The following is a 17,592-nucleotide window of genomic DNA, read 5'->3' as shown; positions in this document are numbered from 1 at the left end:
GGGATACTGAACTGTTGCTGACAAGGCCTGACATTACTACCTGTGCTGACCAGTAGGTATTGACATTTTCCACTTGTCTCACTTCTGTGCATTAGTAGGAATCCATTAAAAAGAAACCCCAAACCCTGCAAACCACTTCTGTTTCTGAGACTGCCGGCAGTAGCGATCCTCAGTGTTACAACTGCAGATATGCCATTCTTTCCAACATACATTTTGAGCCAGATACTTTCTGTTCCCCAGGCTCTGAGCGGACAGGGAACCAGTTCCTTCCATTTCCTTCTGCTGCTGCAGCCATGAAGCAGCTCCACTCTGCCTCTCCGCCATGCAAGGGCCTTTCTGCTGCTCAGTAGAGACAGCAGCAGCTCCATGCCGGCTGCCTTTCTGTCAGGAGGCTGGATGCAGCTTGTGTAAGGGCTTATATAACTCTTTTAATGTCAGGGCTCCAGTTTCACGCCTCCCTGCAGAAAACTCCTCCTTTTGTACGTAGGTCGAGACACAGAGCAGAGGCAGCTCCAGGCTCAGCCGGCAGCAGGCGAGGGAGATCTGCCTGCTCTGAGTAACCGGAGTGCAGGGCAGGGGGCAGCACAGCCGGGGCAGGTGATGTGTCCTAACTTTGGGCAGCTGGGGGAAGTGCAGGGTTTTGCTTGCTAGCGGCTTCCCTGTGCTGCAGATAATGTTGGGTAGGTAGATGAGGTTTGGGTTGTTTACTGGCAGCTTTGAGCCACTAAATTCACGTGGGAATAAAAGGCAAGACAGAGCAGCAGAAACCTCTGAGGTCTCCACACATCAAGACACAGAAATCCATCCAGAAGAGGTGATAATATCTGAACATCAGGAGAGTCGTCGGCTGACATGCTAATCCCTCTGTCCCGGGAGCACATAGAAGTTTCTGCCACACATTGTGAAACCATGCACGGTCACAGCATTTGGAGAAGTGATGTTACATTCCAGCCAGTGTAGTTACTTGCCCCACAGGAACCTGAGTAACAGGGTGTTGACTTGGAAAATTCCCATCTGACCAGTCTAACCAGGTACTTGGGCTCCCATGGCTGCAAGGTGCTGCAGCTGAGAAGCAGGACAACCACACTCCCACGATCTGCTTCATCCCTAAGCCCCCTGCTCCACAGCTCTTCTGGGAGCCCCTTGCCTCTTTCCTTTGAGCTGGAGAGGTTTGAAATGCTTTGCTGTGATACATCTGGTTTTGCTGTCCTTCCTCACATTTCTGAGCACTCCATGGGTGAAAAGGCACGTCACAGGAGCAGGAACACCTGGGTGGGAGAGAGGAGTGAAGCTAGGGCTGGATTCCTGCCTGATCTCGCCGGGGCCTAGTCCTTGTTTTTAATTTTCTCTCTCTCAGTGGCACTGCCCAGAGGGTTGTTCACTCCCTCACCCCACTGTCACCAGTTGTTCATTGCTTGCTGTCTTTATTACTCCCAAAATGCACTGACTCATCTTGAACGTGCCTTGCTTCTGCTCATTAATATGCATCGAGTACTTCACCTTTTCCTTCTTTGACATTATTGCTACTTTATTCCAACTTGCCATTTGCTAAACAAGTATTTTTTTCCTCTCAACTTTTCTAGATGACTTCTTTTCCCCTTCACTGTTTAGGTTAAGGATGGAGCACAGATGTAGAAGAAATGGAGGTTCCTACTCTTCTCCTGGATGGGATATAAAAATACGCCTAATGATCTTTATGCAGGTATTGAAGCATGATCTCTGTCTTATCAACCACAGAAGGGTTTTTTTCTGTGGCAAAAGAAATCTAGTCATTCTCAGCCCTATGTTCTTCAGGCCAGGTGCACCAGGAAAGGCTGTAACAAGGCATGTACTTCTTCAGCTAGACCCAGCTGCTCCACGGTGGAAAGTTGGTGTCCACCCCAATCCAGGCTACTGACCCATGTGTGGGACCTGCATGCTGGGGGAAACAGTCTGGATGTCTGCTCCACATGCTGCAGCAACCACGGTTGGCAAAGCTGTGGAGACCAGAAAAACCACTTCTTATTCTCTCTGTACAGAGAAAATAAATGTTTATGCTTTCCCCCAGACAGCTCCTCCCATGTGCAGGGCCAACAGGTTAAATGCACATCCTGCACTTGAAGTAAGGGAAACTGGTTTCTTCTGACAGCTTTGCTGGAGGGACACCCACAAGGAAAAACTCAATAGGAGAAACATACTGAAAGAGGAGAGAGTGAAAAGAACACCTCATTATTCATTGGGGTCCCCTCTGCTCACCCTGTATGGTTTAGGTTTCCCACCCTCTCTTTTTCTGAGTAGAGATGAATTTTTCCAACTCAATTTACCCCATCATACCTCATTTATGGAGAAATTATACTTAGCAAGAGTGAATTGTTAGAGAGTTCAGGTCATATGGTCAAATCACTGACCTGCAGTGGGCTGCTGCTGTCACCTTTGTCCATAATGTCAAAAACTTCTGTGGCCTGTCTGGCCTGGTGTTGGGTCTCTGCTTTGCCTTGTGCTGCAGCAGCCCTTCTCTTAGCACGCCAGGTTTTGCTGGTTTTTTGGGAATGCTGCAGACCTGCTACCTCCTGACACTGCCAGCAGTGCACGGGTGAAATCTTTCACAGAAATGGCTGATCTTCTGTCCACACTTGCTAGCAGCAAGACTGAAGTTGTTTTACTAATGTCATAATCCATGTCCACCCACAGCATCAGTTCTTGAACCATGGCGTTTACATTAAAAACATGCCAAGCATACCTTTGGAGGGACATAATAATAGTCTTGTTTATATAATAAAACTAAAACAAACTAAATAAAACCAATCAAGCTTGGTGAAGCCAGTCACCATATGGATAATGTAAATGACAGCAGGAGTGGCTCGACACTGCCTTGCAAGAGGTGCTGGCACTGTGTTTACAGGCACAGTAAGCCAGTGTGTGGACGTCGAAGTGACATTTAGACTGAGTGTCTTTATGGGAATGCTCTTGGGCAGCCAGCTGCTGCCATGGCCAGGCTGAGAATAGCCATGTAAATATGGCGGAGTGGCACCATAACAGGGCGCTGCAGAAACTCAGGACATGTGGCTGGCCTTGCAGAGCGTTTTTCTCGACTGCGAGCTCCTAGGCAGGTGTGTTTCGTTTCTGCTCAGGCTGGTGGCACCAAGCTCGGTAGGGAGCATGACATGGTGGGGCAAGCCAAGCACCGCACCTGCCTTTATAAATGTGCATAGAGCAAGCGGGCATGAGGATCCCAGAAGGAAACAAAGCACTCAACAGATACCCAGCGATGCCCGCGCGGGCTGCAGCACGGGCGCCCGCGGGCGCTGACACGGACCTGACACTGGGGCTGCCCGGAGATGCCTGTCCCAGTCTCCCTGGGGATTCCACCAGCGGGCTGCAGGCACGCAGCGTGCCGCGGCTATTCCGGGCACCCAGGAGAGAACAACCTGGAGCTCCACGCCTCGGACTGACGGGGTACAGCGGGCCGGGAGCCCCGCGGGCCCGGCCGATCACTGCCCGCCCCCCGGGGGCGGTGCCGGCGGCGGGGGCGGAGCGCCGGCTGCACCTGGGCGACACCGCCCGTCCGCTCCGCCCCAGCCACGGCCGCGGGGACGCGGGCGCTTCTCCGCTCCCGGGGCGCTGGGTCCGGCCGCGCCCCCGAGCTGCGGCGGCGTCCGCAGCCGGAGCGCCGCCTCCCCGGTGGTGGGGACAGCACCGGGATCCGAGGGGAGGAGGAGGAAGGAGAGGCGGTGGGCGGGCTCCGCGGCGCGGCCTCCGCGCCCTCCCCGTCCCGATCGCGGCCCCGCTTGCGCCCGCTCCCCGCCGGGTGGGCGCTGCGCTCCCGCAGCGCGATGTCGGCGCGGCGGCGGCGGAGGGCGGCTGCCGAGCAGGAGGAAGAGGAGGAGGAGGAGGAGAAGGCGGCGGAGGCGGGTAGCGACAAGGTGAGGACGCGCGGGGGCGGCGGCGGCTTTTGGGGCAGGGGAGCAGCGCTGCCTCCCCCCTCGGGCCCGGAGCGCGCCGCCCGTGGGGCTCCGCACTGTGCCCCCGGCCCCGGCATCAGCGACCCTCCCGGGCTGTAACGCGGCCGCTCTCTCGGGTGGCGGGAGTGGGGAGAAGGCCAGGTGCCAAGTTAGGGGTTTCACGCGTGTGGGCCCACGCGTGCTTTACCCCACTGCCATTCCCCCGTGGCGAGACCGAAATGGGAGCGGCCGGGCTCTCTCCGGGCCGGCAGCGAAAGCTCAGCGCCGTAGCTGTGTGTCGTAGCTCACCTCTTGACGAGGGAGCTGATGGCGTGCTGTAACCCCAGCCGGCTGCTGAGCACCACCCTGCCACTCCCTCACACCCCTCACTCTCCCCCGCCCGGTGGGGTGGGGAGGAGAGTCAGAAAAAAAAGTAAAACCCGTTGGTTAAGAACAGCTTAATAATTGAAATAAAATAGTAATATTAATAAAAAGGGAGATGACAAAAAGGCATATAAAACCCAAGGAAGTTCAAGTGGTGCAAAATACAATTGCTTCACCACCACCACCTGCCCAACAACAAGCAGCAGTCAGGCTTTGTCAGCCAATACCCCCCAGCAGAGCCTTTGGCCAGTTCAGATCAGCTGCTCTGGCCACGCTCCTTCCTGGCTTCTTGTGTACCTCCTCGCTGGGCAGAGCACGGGAAGCAGAAAAGTCCTTGACTTGGGCTAAGCGCTGCTCAGCAAAGCCAACACATCGGTGTGTTATCAACATTATTCTCCTGCTAAATCCAAAACACAGCACTGTAGCAGCTACTAGGAAGAAAATTAACTCTGTCCCAGACGAAACTGGGAGACCGGACCAGGCAAAGAGCATGCTTCAGTGTGGTTGGGCCAGTCCAGTAGCATGAAAACTAACTCGGAACAGTGATCTGCTCCATTTAAAGGCTGTGTCAGCATTTCCGCAGCGACTTTTTCTGCTTTATGGCCTGTTAAGTGATAGGCATTCACCTCTGGCCTGGAAAGGACTTACAGTATGACATTTCTGCAAAGGCAAGAGGTTTTCAACATACTAAGTCTATGCATCAAGTTCATTACAGTGGCAAAACAGCCACAGTGCTGTTCTTTTGTTTGCTGTGGCGTTAAGGCTTATCTCTACAAAAGCTAAGCACATCACCACATCACAGTTGCTAATTGTCTGAATAAAATGAAAGAGAATGTCCCATTTGGGTAACTGGAATTAAAGTTTTTTAAAAAAGCTTTCTGATTGCTAAATTGAGGTAGCAATACGTGTGTGTTTACTTGAATCAGTAACTGCTTAAACTTGCATGGATGTCGATGTTGCAGAGTGTGTAGTCTGCCTTAGGCATTGTGGCAAGTAACTGGAAAGTGAAACTCAATACATTTTGTTCTATGCTTTGGTTGCTTTAACTCAAAGCCAATGAACTTGCTAATTTGTAGTGCTGTACTGCATTGAGGGCTGTGATCCCATAAGGTAGTGTTTAGGCTATAGCTGTGCAGAGTATTTCTCTGTAGATCAGAATTAACTTTTAAACATAATTTCTTGTTACCATGTGGTCCAAAAGCTGTTTTTCTGTGGAGATACTCTGGTTTGCTTTATTTTGCAGGGGAAGTTTATTTCTGAGGTGTGCAGTGAGCTGCCTTCAAAGAATTGTCACCGTTCAAAGCCTCTGCTTCCCAGACCTCCAAAGGGTGCCCCTAAAACTTGCTAATGTTACTCTTGGTTTACCTGTGTGATTTTTCGGAGAGGAAAATGCTGTTCTTACCTATAGGCCTCCTGTGGTTTTACTCTAGCTGCTCCACAGCCTAGTGTTTGATCCCGTTTTGGATGGTGTTGAGCAGACAGGAGGCTGGTGCTGTGTATGCAGCCAGGATGCTGGTTACAGGAGATGGATTTCAGTGTGCATACATTTGTGTTCACTTGAACAACAGATAAGGAAAGCCTTTTCCACTGCACCAGATACTTTCTCACAGATTATTTGTGGGATCCTCTGTGTTCCCACTTGAGTTGTTCAACCTATCTGCAGTGTGCCCAGCACCGTTGACCCTGTCACTGGTGGCTCGCAAGTGACAGTAATGATAATTTTACATATTAAACTGCCTTTAGTGCCATTGGTAACTGTAGAGGTAGACCGGTATTTTGTACTGAGGTTTCAATCAGTAGGTCACAGTTTGGGACTCTGTTTTGAATATGAGCACACAGGTAATGTCTGCTGTAGGTGATTTGATGAGCAGCATCTGCTCATCAAGATTCACAGGTGTCACATTATACAGCTTCCTAGATGGTTATCACTCTGCTCTATCTCTTGCCTGGCCTTTACAACAAGTGGATACTTGTATTGTCCTCTGGCTATTTAGAAATGACCTATTTGGTGTGGTAATCCTGTATTTGGACTCAAAACTGGTTCTTTGGTTGATAACTACTCAGGATAGCCATGATTAAGTGGGTTTGCACTGCTTTCTACTATGCAGCTCAGAAACATCACCCTCTTCCTCACTTGTAATGAAGGAGAAATCTTGTTTCTTTGGATGGTATGTGCTTCTGCTCTTGTTCGCCCAAACCAAGCCTTCCAGATATACAAAGGCAATATGAACCTTTTTTTTTCCCAAGAATCCCTCTCTGTTTGTTGAAGAACTCCAGAAACACTAAATATGTCTGAAGGTTTTTCTGTATTCTACTTCGAGCCCTGTTTTCAGTGTGCTATCTGGTACTTTTCATGTTACACTTACTGTGTCCATAGATGCTCATTTCCTACTGAATTTAAGTGAAGCTGTTGGGTTTTTTTTTCCTCGTTTGCGTGCCTTTTTATCACTAATTGGAAACAACTGGTAGCTGTTTCTACACTGATATAATTTCAAAGGAAAGTAAAATTCCTTGGTTTTTTATGAAGGAATATGATATACCTTTTGTGAAGCTTCTTGAAGTTCCTAAGCTCTGCAAGTCTTTGTGTTTCCAATTGTTCACTTGCTTGTTGAGCTGGTGAAATTTTGCAAAATTGCTGTGAATATGCCTTTGCCCTACAGGGCCCTGCAATTTCACAAGTTTGTTTTTTCTTTGTGTCGTCCTGTAGCATCCAGGAGTGATTTTTTGGTTGTCACTTTCTTTCTTCCTGCTGCTTGCCCTGGGTGCTCTTTTCCTAAGAATTTCTGGTCAGAGTGCCATCGTAAATACTCTGTGAGCATTGGGAGAAAGAGGAATGACTTGGCATTCAGATACTTAATATGTATAAATCAATTAAAGATTTACAGGCTGATCTGCATGTGTTCATGCTCCTTTTAAATTTTCAATTGTTTCCATTCTTTACTAAAAAGCAAGAGACAGTGCTTTCAAATGCTTCCAAAAAATTAGTGTATTCTGGAAGTAATCACAGAGTTATTCCTCTTCGTACTGTACAGAGTTGCCAGAGTAGGACAGGGGGGAGTAAGTGTGATCATACTGCATTTCTGGCTGTTAATTATTTGTAACTACAACAGGCTTGGAATCACTGAATGCTGTTTCTCTTGCTGTATTGAAAAAGCTGTTTCTGTTCCATGGGACAGCCCTTCCAGGGAATCAATTGCCAGATAAGTTGCTCAGACCTGTGAAGCTCAGTTTGGCACTTGGATCTTTGATGTCCAAAACCTCACAAACCTGCTGGGAGACAAATGAAATTCCAAATTGCGGTATAGCCTATGGTGGATCTGTCTGTCTGTCATGGATCACTTAGTTACTTCACTGGGCTTACTTCTCCTGGAGTACCCTGAAAAGGGATCAGTTTAATTTTCACAGAGAAGTCTGACCTCTATCCTTTCTGTTACAAGCAGGATAATAATAATAAGGGAAGACTGTCTCCAAACCCCATTTTCTTGGAAATGGTGGTGAATTAGTACTAATGCAGAGAGCAAAGGGTCTGTAGGTTCCAGTTTTTGATTCTGTATGTACAGGTCTCTTGCCTGTGTTTCTACACGTGTCAGGCTTTAATAGTTTGGAAAAAAAAGGTTTCATTATTCAGGATCTTTTGATACTTTGATATCTTGGCTTCAGAGGAAGGTATCAAGGTACACCTAATTAAATGCTCTACAGTGTGTTCTAACTGAACTGTTGACTTCACTATGGAACTTGTGAGAGAGACTGCAGAAAGATCAAAGATGGAGGAGAAAACTTACTTTGAGTATCACTTAGACTTATAAAATGACAACAACGAAATTCTTTTGCTTGTTAACTTTTTCACATAAATTGTTGGACAGTGTCTTCATTTTCTCAGTTGCTCTTCATGGAGATACTACATTCTCAAAGAAGAACATATTTGCTGTCCACTCAGGAGTTCCTTATGGTGTCCTGGAAAAATGCCGTACAAGAGGAACATTGCAAGTGGCTTTGTAACCAGAATAATTCTGGTGCGTGGTTCACTTGGCATGTATTAATTGTAGTGGAGGGTGTGTGGTACAAAACAGCAATTCAGAAGTGTGTGGCCTTTTAGATGATGAAAGATGGAGATGTCTATTTTTTCCTCCATGACATATGTCTGTGTTCTGTGAGCTGTTGCAAAATAGCCAGCGAGCAGAAATCCACATGGAAGGTTAATTTATGGCAAGATGTCACATGTTCTGAATTCTTGGTATGGAGGCTCAGGCTCTTGAGTTTCCCCCTTTGTATGGCCAAGTATTTGTGGTCTCGTACAGAAGATTTAGCATAGGGGTGAAAGTCTTGTCTTTTGAGAATACCAAACTTAAACTGTCTACCTGTTACAGACACTTTGGGTGTGAATCAAGCAGGCAGGAGTGGCACACTTTGTGTATAAAAGATTCCGTCGCCTGCAGTTTGAAAACTCTAGGAAAAAAGTCCAAACACCTTGGATAAAACACTTCTTTTGAAGTTGGATTTGAAAGGTTCCCTAGGCACTTAGTACAACCTGTGCTGGTTTCAATTAACCTTTGAAAACCTGGTAAATACCTGCTCACATTATGAAACCCATGGCATTTCCCATGGACCTTCACAGGTCCTTGATGTTACTGTGTACTAAGCTTGGCCATATCTCAAATCTGAAGAGCAGGAGAAGGAAGGACTGCTTGGGTTTGTGCTGAACTCCAAAACTGCTTCTACAAGGTCAAGCTGCAGTAGCAAGGCTCTTGAATTTTTTTTTTTTTTGAGTGCTTTTATAGTGATTAACTTAGTGTTTCCTTCCGTAATGATTATTGTTATTTGTGGCTATAAACTGGAATGTTTGTAATCAATCACGTAAAATAATTTAGAAAATGATTAGCAAGAAAGTCTTGTCCCCCAGTGATGGGGTTCTAAGCACTTAATGATGCAGAAGACAATTAACTAGCTTTTAGTGAGCAATGTCCTCTTTCACTCCTGACTTTACAAATTAAATGCCTTATTCAGGAAATTGTTGTGGCTGTGATAGCGGTTAACTTGAAAATAAAGTATTCATGGTAATTTTTGAGGTATGTTACACAGGGAAGTTGAAGATAGTTGAGGTGTTGATTCCCACTGTTTATTGTGGCAATGTAAGGTGAAAAAAATGCACCAGGTTCTGTGCAACTTGCAGGTTGCACCAGCCAAACTTCCATGAGCTACTGAAAATCACATCAGATAAACACAGATGCCTTCTTCTGAAAAAAGATGTGCTCTTGTGAATTCAGATGTTAGAAGTAGCAAATTTAAAATATTGCTTATAATGAGGTACTTATAAGCGATAGTGGTGTGTTAGAGATCAGAAGGACAAAACTAAGTATGATTTTTTTTTAATTGTTTAAACACAATTGTTTTCTGCAATATCAAAATGGAATTTAAAAGTTTGGGGATATTCTTAGTTCTGTGTGCTCAAAAGAGAGAACATCGCCGCCGTTTGCAAGCAGGGATTAATATTAAAGGCGCTAAATCATGGTCTTAGGGCCAGGATTACTGCCCGTCATCTGCACAGTGAGTAGTGTCTCCTAGGGCTGTACAGACAGCTTGCTGCACTCCAGAGCAGGTCACAGGAGTTGGAATATAGCTTTGAGAGAGAGCTGTGATCCCCCCAATTGCATCTGTAGTTAATTTCCTAGGCTATGGTACAACACTGTGAGAAACACCTCTGAATAGCAGGGTTGCGAGCGTGGTAATTTTCTATTTTGTTTATGTGCTTTTTCAGGCATTCTACAGATTTTCTGAAGTCCGGACCATAGCTTATTTGCTCTTTTTACTTGTATTAATTATAGGCAAAGTCTGCCTCATAATTATTCAGTTGTGGGGTTTCAAGGACTGGGGAAGCATTGATAACCTTTTTGAACGAAGTAAATGGTGTAAAATCGAGAATTTAATCTTGGGCATGTGTGTGGTACATCAAGTGAATGAGAAAAACACAGGCCTAACGTAAAAAAAAGGGAGGATGTACCCGCTTGCCTTGTGCATGTGTATAGTGCCAGCTCACTGTCCCAGGTTCTAAAAGGTTAAAAGCACTTTCTAAGAGGAAAGGATGGTGTTTTCCCTCGGATTGGTGTCGCTGGAGAGCCTGGGGAGGGTCCGAGGTTGGAGGCTGCCTGCAGCACCCTGGTCAGCTCCTGACCCCTGGCCCCTCCACAGCCACCTCTGTCCAACCCCGAGCTGTGGGCTTGGCCCTTGGCTTTGGGCGACCAGCTTTGGAAAACCTTATATTCTGCCTTGTGTTGTTTGCAGAGGCCAGGCACTGGGACAGAGGTTACACCGCAGTGCTGCTGCAGGGAAAAGGCCGTGGATTATAAACAGAGTAACCACCCTGGGCTTGGGTGGGATGGCTGGGGGCGTAGGCACCTAAATTCTGTGGTGTCTTGTAGTGGGGCAAAAGAGAGGATATACCTCTGCTGGCTTAGAAAATGTGACAAAAATCCTCGGAACAAGGGGAGAAAATAATATTGTTAAGGAAAAGTAGGAAAGGAAAGCAGAAGTTTCTAACTGATGGAAATAGATAAAGGAGAAAGAACTGAGATGAGGAAGCTGGAAAGGGAGAGAGATGGAGAAATAGCATATAGCAGTGGAGAAGAAAGTTTTAAAACACAGTTACTTAACAGTCCCCAGAATTGTTAAGAACTGATGAACTTGAGGCAGCAGGGCAGGCTGGAAGCTGTTTGAGATTGTAAGAAGGTGAGGTGAGTCAGAGAGGTCAGGAGGAAGTTCAGGTCTCAAGAGAGCCAGACGCTGAGCTAGAGATTGCTCTCTGCATTACTGCTGTGCCAGGGCTGAGTGTAGCTTTCCAGCTCCCTGGAGCTGTGATGTTTGCAACATACAGAACTAGTGAAATCGCCCTTTGTGTTGGCTTTAACTGAGGGGAAAAAACAGTCCTGACAGCGTGCTCTGAGCATTGGTGACAATTTGTACATTGTCACCAAAATATGTAGTGCCTGTTTTGCATTTGGGTGAGACACACAGTCTGTCTGGATGATGTCTTCCCTATCAGTCCTCAGCGAATACTGAAGAAAGAACCGTAGTGTTGCAGTCATACAGAAAATTATTTTGAGTAATACTGTGTCCATGAGACACTTGGTCACTTCACAGCTTGGTTTTGGATTGCTCCTTTCAAGCCTGAGGGTTCAAGCCCCACCATATATAAAGCTTTCCCAGCAACCTCTTCTCATTGTATAAAGGGACTGTTTGTTCATGCATTACATTTTCCATTTTTCCTTCTTAATGTGACATTAAACCTTCCCCTTGTTCCACAGAAGGGTAGTTTGAGATGTAGATGAGGGAATGTGTTAGGGGCTTGGGGATTTCTGGAAAACTCCAGTATTCTGTGTCAGCTGTAGCATGTCTGAAAACGTATATCCTTGAAAAAGTGATGTGAAGTTTCTTGAGTACAGCAGGTAATGTCACAACATCCAAGTACAGGCCTTTTTATAAACACAGCCATATACTTACCTCCTACATCACCTACAGTTTCACTAGTACACCGTTGATGTCTTTTAGGAGGTAATGCAGGTATTATCAGTTCCTAAAGTAATGTTTGGCTCTGAATACTGTTTTCTGACACAATAGCTAATAATCTTTCATGTTGTATTGAGTTTTCTGATAGTTTTATTTTTCTTGTTGTGATAGGAAGTGGATTTGGAAGAAAGACTTCGTGAGTTGGACCTTAGAAGTGATTCAGATATTCCTGATGTTCCTCCACCAACAGACAGCACTCCAGAAATCCTCAAGAGGGCTTTGTCAGGCTTGTCTGCCAGGTACAGTGAAACAAAGAGCTCTCAAATTTAACAGCTGGTGGCTAAAATTCATACAGATTATGCTGCAGTTTTAAGTCTTTCAAACTGTACTGCAGTTTTAAATTTCATACGGTAAATGTGAAAATTTCAAGGCTAAATTGTTGCTGGATGTTATTGATTTATTTATGCTTTGATAGTCCCTTCAGTGGAATATTTTTTGCATACACCTGTAAATTACCCATTACATGCTTTTCTAAGTAAACATAGTTTACATAAACATTTACTGAGTCTGAACATTGCAATAACATGGGCTAAAAAATTTGAATTACAGAATGATTATTTCTGGAGGTTGTAATGAACTGATTTCCTACCTTCAAGATTGAGAGGGGAGTGGTTTATGAATGAAAAGATGTGTAAATTCTCAAGATGAGGTTTGCTAGATTTTTGACGTTTCCACTTCTAAATAATTTGCTGTACAGTTAAATACACCATAGCTGATATGGTCGTATTTTTTAAAGCATTGTTTATTTTTTTTTCCTGATGTTTCTTTTAAAACGTAGGTTTCTACCTCCAGCCTCCCGGGAGCTTGATGGCCAGCAGATGTGGAGGATGTGTATGTGTATAGATAGACAGATAATTGTGTGGACCTGCATAGGCACGAAGGCTGTCAGATAAAGTTCTTTGTATAATTTTTTATGCAGTCCCTTTACAACACCTGATCAGTCAAACCCCTTTGGGGCGAGCAAGTTGCATTACGTTTTTTTCATTAATGCAATGAAAGAGCTTTTAGGTGATAGATACCAAAAAACTATCTACTAAAGTGAATATGAGTGTCATATATGCCTTATGCTCAATGTAACAAACCAAGCAATATACTGATGCCCTGTGCAATACAACGTGTGTTTCACATGCAGCTTAGGTCTCACAAAGTCAAAGGAAGGATTTCCAATCTGAACTATAATTAAAACCTTCCAAATCCTTGTAAAAGAACTGGTCTCCAGGAGATATCTCCAATAGCAGTGTGAAATGAGTTTTTTGCCTTGCTCATTTTGTAATCTGTTGTCCATTTCTGTTACAAACAGATGTAATGTTTCAGGTTTTAAAAAGCCTGTTTCTAAACTGCACCAGCTGTGAGCAGAATATGATATTCTCTATTGCCATCACACTGTAAGGAGTGTCTAGTTTCAGAGTTTTCTCATTGGGTTAAATGTGGAAGTCTTAGGTCTCCAAATCAGACTTGTTCCAAAGGGCATGGTGATACCTCAAAGCCTGCAACTAAGAGGTGCAGGTGAAACCTTTTCTGTTTCACATGCTTTAAATTCTTTATTGGAGTGTTTGCACATAGGTGTACAAAGGGTGCTTTGAGTGAAAAATTAAATTCCTGGTGCTTTATGAATGCTAGAGTTGAAATTACCTGCCAGTTCAGTAGCCAGCAGTCCCAGCAGAGCTGTTGTCATCATGTGCAACATGAGTGGGTTGCACTGTAACTCTCAGAAATATGGATACTCTTTGTATTTGACCTCTGAAAGAAATAGTATCTATAACTTTCTAGCGGAGAGTTAGGATACAATAAACTTGGCAGGTGGCTTCCTAAATTCTGGAGCTTCTTGTCCTACTGAAGCTGTCTTTCCGGTGCTGTGCTTGCCAACACCCCCAAGATACCGTGTGGTATTTTAACATTACTCATAAAGGAAGCTGAGTTCTTCTGAAGGAGGCTTGCTCACTATGGATTTGCCACTAGGGCCAAGCTGCTCTGTGTGTACCCACATCACAGAGGAACATAAAACATGTTGTGATAAAGCCTCTTCTGCCTCTGTTCTGATACTTAAGGCAAATCCAATTAGTGGCTGTAGCTGCCATTAACCTGTCAATGAGTCAAATCCTTGAAAATCAAATTACTGCAGTTGAAATTTACATTAGAACTGGAGTCTGATTCAAAACTAACACTGAATCAGGTGTATCTCCTGATGCAGCAATGAAACACAAGACTGATGGAAAGCAAAACATTAGAAAGAATGTCTTGAGGCTTATAGTAGGGAGCTTTGTGTTTAGCAGTGACTTGTGATTAGTTGCTTCAGTGGACATTGAGAGGAAACGACCTCAAATTGTGCCAAAGGACATTTAGGTTGGATGTTACGAAAACTTAATTTAGGAAAAAGGTTTGGAATTAAACCTCTGGAGAGGTTTAACTTAGGAAAAAGGTCAAGCATTGGAACAAACTGCCTGGGGAACTGGTGCAGTCACCATCCACGGAGGTATTTAAAAGATGTGTAGATGTGGCAGTCAGGGCCATGATTTAGTGGTGGACTTGGCAGTGCTGGGTTAATGGTTGGACTCGATGATCTTAGATCAACTTAAATGATTCTATGATTCTGTGGTAACAGAAATTTTTATTCCGTTTTCCTTAGGTAGCCAATAGCAGCTGCAAAGGTCTACAAGGACAAAAGAGTACAGCTAGTTTGACCCACCAATCCCCATTGTTACATATTCTCCTGTCCTGATTCCAGTGCTCACAAGAGCACAGGACTGCTTTCAATAGATAACCCTCTACTGGGCAAAGAGCTACTTTACTGCTGTAGAGAATTGGTGATCACTTGTTTGGAGGTTTTGTTGTGTGGCCATTACGCCTCAAAGAATAATTTGCTTTTTACCTGGCAGCCTTTCTTTCATATGCCAGCCTTTTCATGGCTGGGCCCCCATCAGTCTTGCAGCTTATGTGATGCTTTTTGAGGGTCGTGGTGTATCTTCACAGCAGCTTCAATGTGGGGGTTGTACCAATTCATTGCAAATGACACTTGGCAGGGTTGAGGCAGCACAGGGGAAGAAGAAAGGTGTCTAACTTCCATTTTATTTTACTATGCATCTTGTTTAGTTGGACAGTTGCTTGAGTCTGTGTTTCTTGCTATGCATTTGATTAAACACAAAAAATTCTGCTATTCCCACTGTTTCTAATATGGTTTAGTCTCTAGTTAGCAGAGGAAGTGGAATTTATTTTCATTTATAACTGCTTGCTTTTTATTTTTTTTTTTTAATAGATGGAAAAATTGGTGGATTCGTGGAATTCTCTCCCTCGCTATGATTTCTGGGTTTTTTCTGATTATATATCTGGGATCATTTATGCTGATGCTTCTGGTAAGTTTATTTAAATGCGTTCTTCTGTGCAAGAGTTACTTGATCTCTTCATTCATCATGCCAAGCTGAAAGGAAACTGCACAGACAATTCAGAGCAATTGTCTTTTATTTCTGTAAATGTAAATACTTTTGAAAAACACTTGACAGATTCACAACTGGACCTTGTAGATGAAGAACTTTTTATATACTGTAATTACTTTTTTTTTTTTTTTGGGAGTTAAAGTAACCCCAAGAAGTTGAATCACTGTTGCCTTACTTAACTACTATCATCCATTTCATTGACTAGTTTGTATGACCTACTGTTGCACATTGAGGTTTGTTTTAAAAAGCAAACAAACAGAAATCAGACTAAAACCAACCCAAGAAAAACTCCAGACAGCAAAAATCTAAAATAAAAAAATAAGAGACAGGTGCAATTTTGACGCTAAGGAAAGCAGGCAGCCCTGGTCGGTCTGCAACCGGCACTGAAAGGCTTTCCTCAGACATGCTCCTTTAATTCCGTATTTCTCTATGGGGCTTCGTTGTGGCCTTGCATTTATCTGTAGGTTGGAGCTAGATCCCTTTCTAAGGTACAGGCAAAGTGCATTTTTAGGTCATGAAGTGCAATACTGATGAGGAAAACAATAGTTACAATATTCTTCATACGTGCTGCATAGCATGTCAGCCTTTACTGCTTCTTTGCATCATTTTAATTGCTGGTATTTTTATGGAATGGTGGTTTAACTATCTTTCCCAGTCATGGCAAGGAACAGGCAGGAATGTAGCCTTTAATGGGCTGAAATTGGTCCTTCTAGGTAACTGTTTCAATTTTTGACTCTAAGTTTGTTTAACTGCCAAAATGTGAATTTACTTCCTTCTTGGCCTCCTGTGAGACAATTTTTGGATTGATATTCCTGGAAATATTTAGGTTGGGAAAGACTTTTAAAATCATTGAGTTGAACTGTTAACCCAGCATTGCCCAGTCCACCACTAAACCATGTCCCCCAGTCCCACATCTACACGTCCTTTAAATATCTGCAGGGATGGTGACTCAACCACTGCCCTGGACAGCATCTTCCAAAGCTTGACAGCCCTTTTGGTGAAGAAATTTTTCTTAATATCCAATCTAAACCTCCCCTCCCATCTAAATTGAGGCCATTTTCTTTTACTTGTTACTTAGGAAAAGAGACCAACCCCTGTCCCTGTCTCCCAGCTCAACAACTGGTCTTACCATTAAAGACAGAGGCAAAGAAAGCATTAAGTACCTCAGCCTTCTCCTCATTCTTTGTCACTGTGTTTCCCCCTGCATCCAACGAAGGATGGAGCTTCTCCTTAGCCCTTCTTTTGCCTCTGATGTATTTATAGTGGTGGTTTTTATTGTCTTTTATGGCAGTAGCCGGATTAAGTTCTCATTGGGCTTTGGCCCTTCTCTTCCTGCATAACCTCACAACATCCTTGTAGTCATTCTGAGTCACCTGCCCCTTCTTCTGAAGGTCATAAAACCTCGTGTCTTGAGAGACTGGAATGCTATTTCACCAGCATTATAGTCTGCATTGCAGTTTCTACAGCTGATTTAGTCTGGTTTATATTTCCTGCTTTCAGATGAATGACATAACAAACTACTAATTCATTGTCTTATTCATGGAGGATTTTCTTTTTTGTGTGTGAAGAAACAACAAAAAAAGCCCTTTTAAAGTGCAGGTTGCTGTAAAGAGATTTTTTTTCCCCCCCACAATCCTTCCTTTAGTAGTCTCTTACATTTGAGAATGATGATTATGAACGAAAAGGAACTCATCAATTTTCAGGGTGATTTTGTGTATCCATGGTGTACAGTCGGATTGCAATCATGGGCAAAGCTGTTAAGACATGAACCAAAAAGTAATTAGTTACTATAGAATTGTAATAGAGTTCTTCTTTTGTGCCATAAAGCAAAAAGTCTGTCTTCTAATATGATGAGCTGTTAATGAAATTGATATTTGAGACTATGTAAAAAGGAGAATGGAGGGAAAAAATGGTCTGGTTCATGAATTATTTCATTTCGCTGGAATAAAATAGCTTATATTTAAATAACAGTTGTGATGATAAAACTAAATCTCAGTACTGGGACTGAAAATGCCCAGAGACTTGTAGGAAGAGTAATCCAGTGAGGTTTGGAGGACAAGACCTGAGACTGCCCTAAAGAGTTGGAAAGTATGTTCTAAATTTGCTGGCTACTCAGGTAACAGGCTTCCATGGCTTGGACCCCGGTGCCCTTTCCCACTGCAGGGTGCAATCCTGCAATGTTGCTCTTCCTTGTAGCATTTAAGTTTTATAGGATAGGCCAAGCAGAAGAAAGAGCACAAGGTAGGGAAGCGTCAAAATTAACTCGTTGGGGTGGTGTAAGACTGTTTAATCTGTGT

The 17,592-nt window shown here is 44.2% G+C and overlaps 1 protein-coding gene across 1 annotated transcript in view; it reads left to right on the top strand.

Annotated features, from left to right (window-relative positions):
• Positions 1 to 3,564: 3,564 nt before the first annotated feature.
• The window catches only part of CDS1 (CDP-diacylglycerol synthase 1), a 29,602-nt gene continuing 15,574 nt past the window's right edge, over positions 3,565 to 17,592 (top strand). The window contains exons 1-3 of the mRNA XM_032109553.1: positions 3,565 to 3,902; positions 11,976 to 12,103; positions 15,118 to 15,214. Coding sequence (XP_031965444.1) covers positions 3,813 to 3,902; positions 11,976 to 12,103; positions 15,118 to 15,214 — 315 coding nt within the window. The 5' untranslated portion in view covers positions 3,565 to 3,812. The remainder of the gene's footprint in view (positions 3,903 to 11,975; positions 12,104 to 15,117; positions 15,215 to 17,592) is intronic.

Source organism: Corvus moneduloides, chromosome 5, assembly GCF_009650955.1.
Source record: "Corvus moneduloides isolate bCorMon1 chromosome 5, bCorMon1.pri, whole genome shotgun sequence".
NCBI classification, from domain to species: Eukaryota; Metazoa; Chordata; class Aves; order Passeriformes; family Corvidae; genus Corvus; species Corvus moneduloides.
Note: the sequence above shows the minus strand (reverse complement) of the source record. Positions and strands in the feature narration are given on the sequence as shown.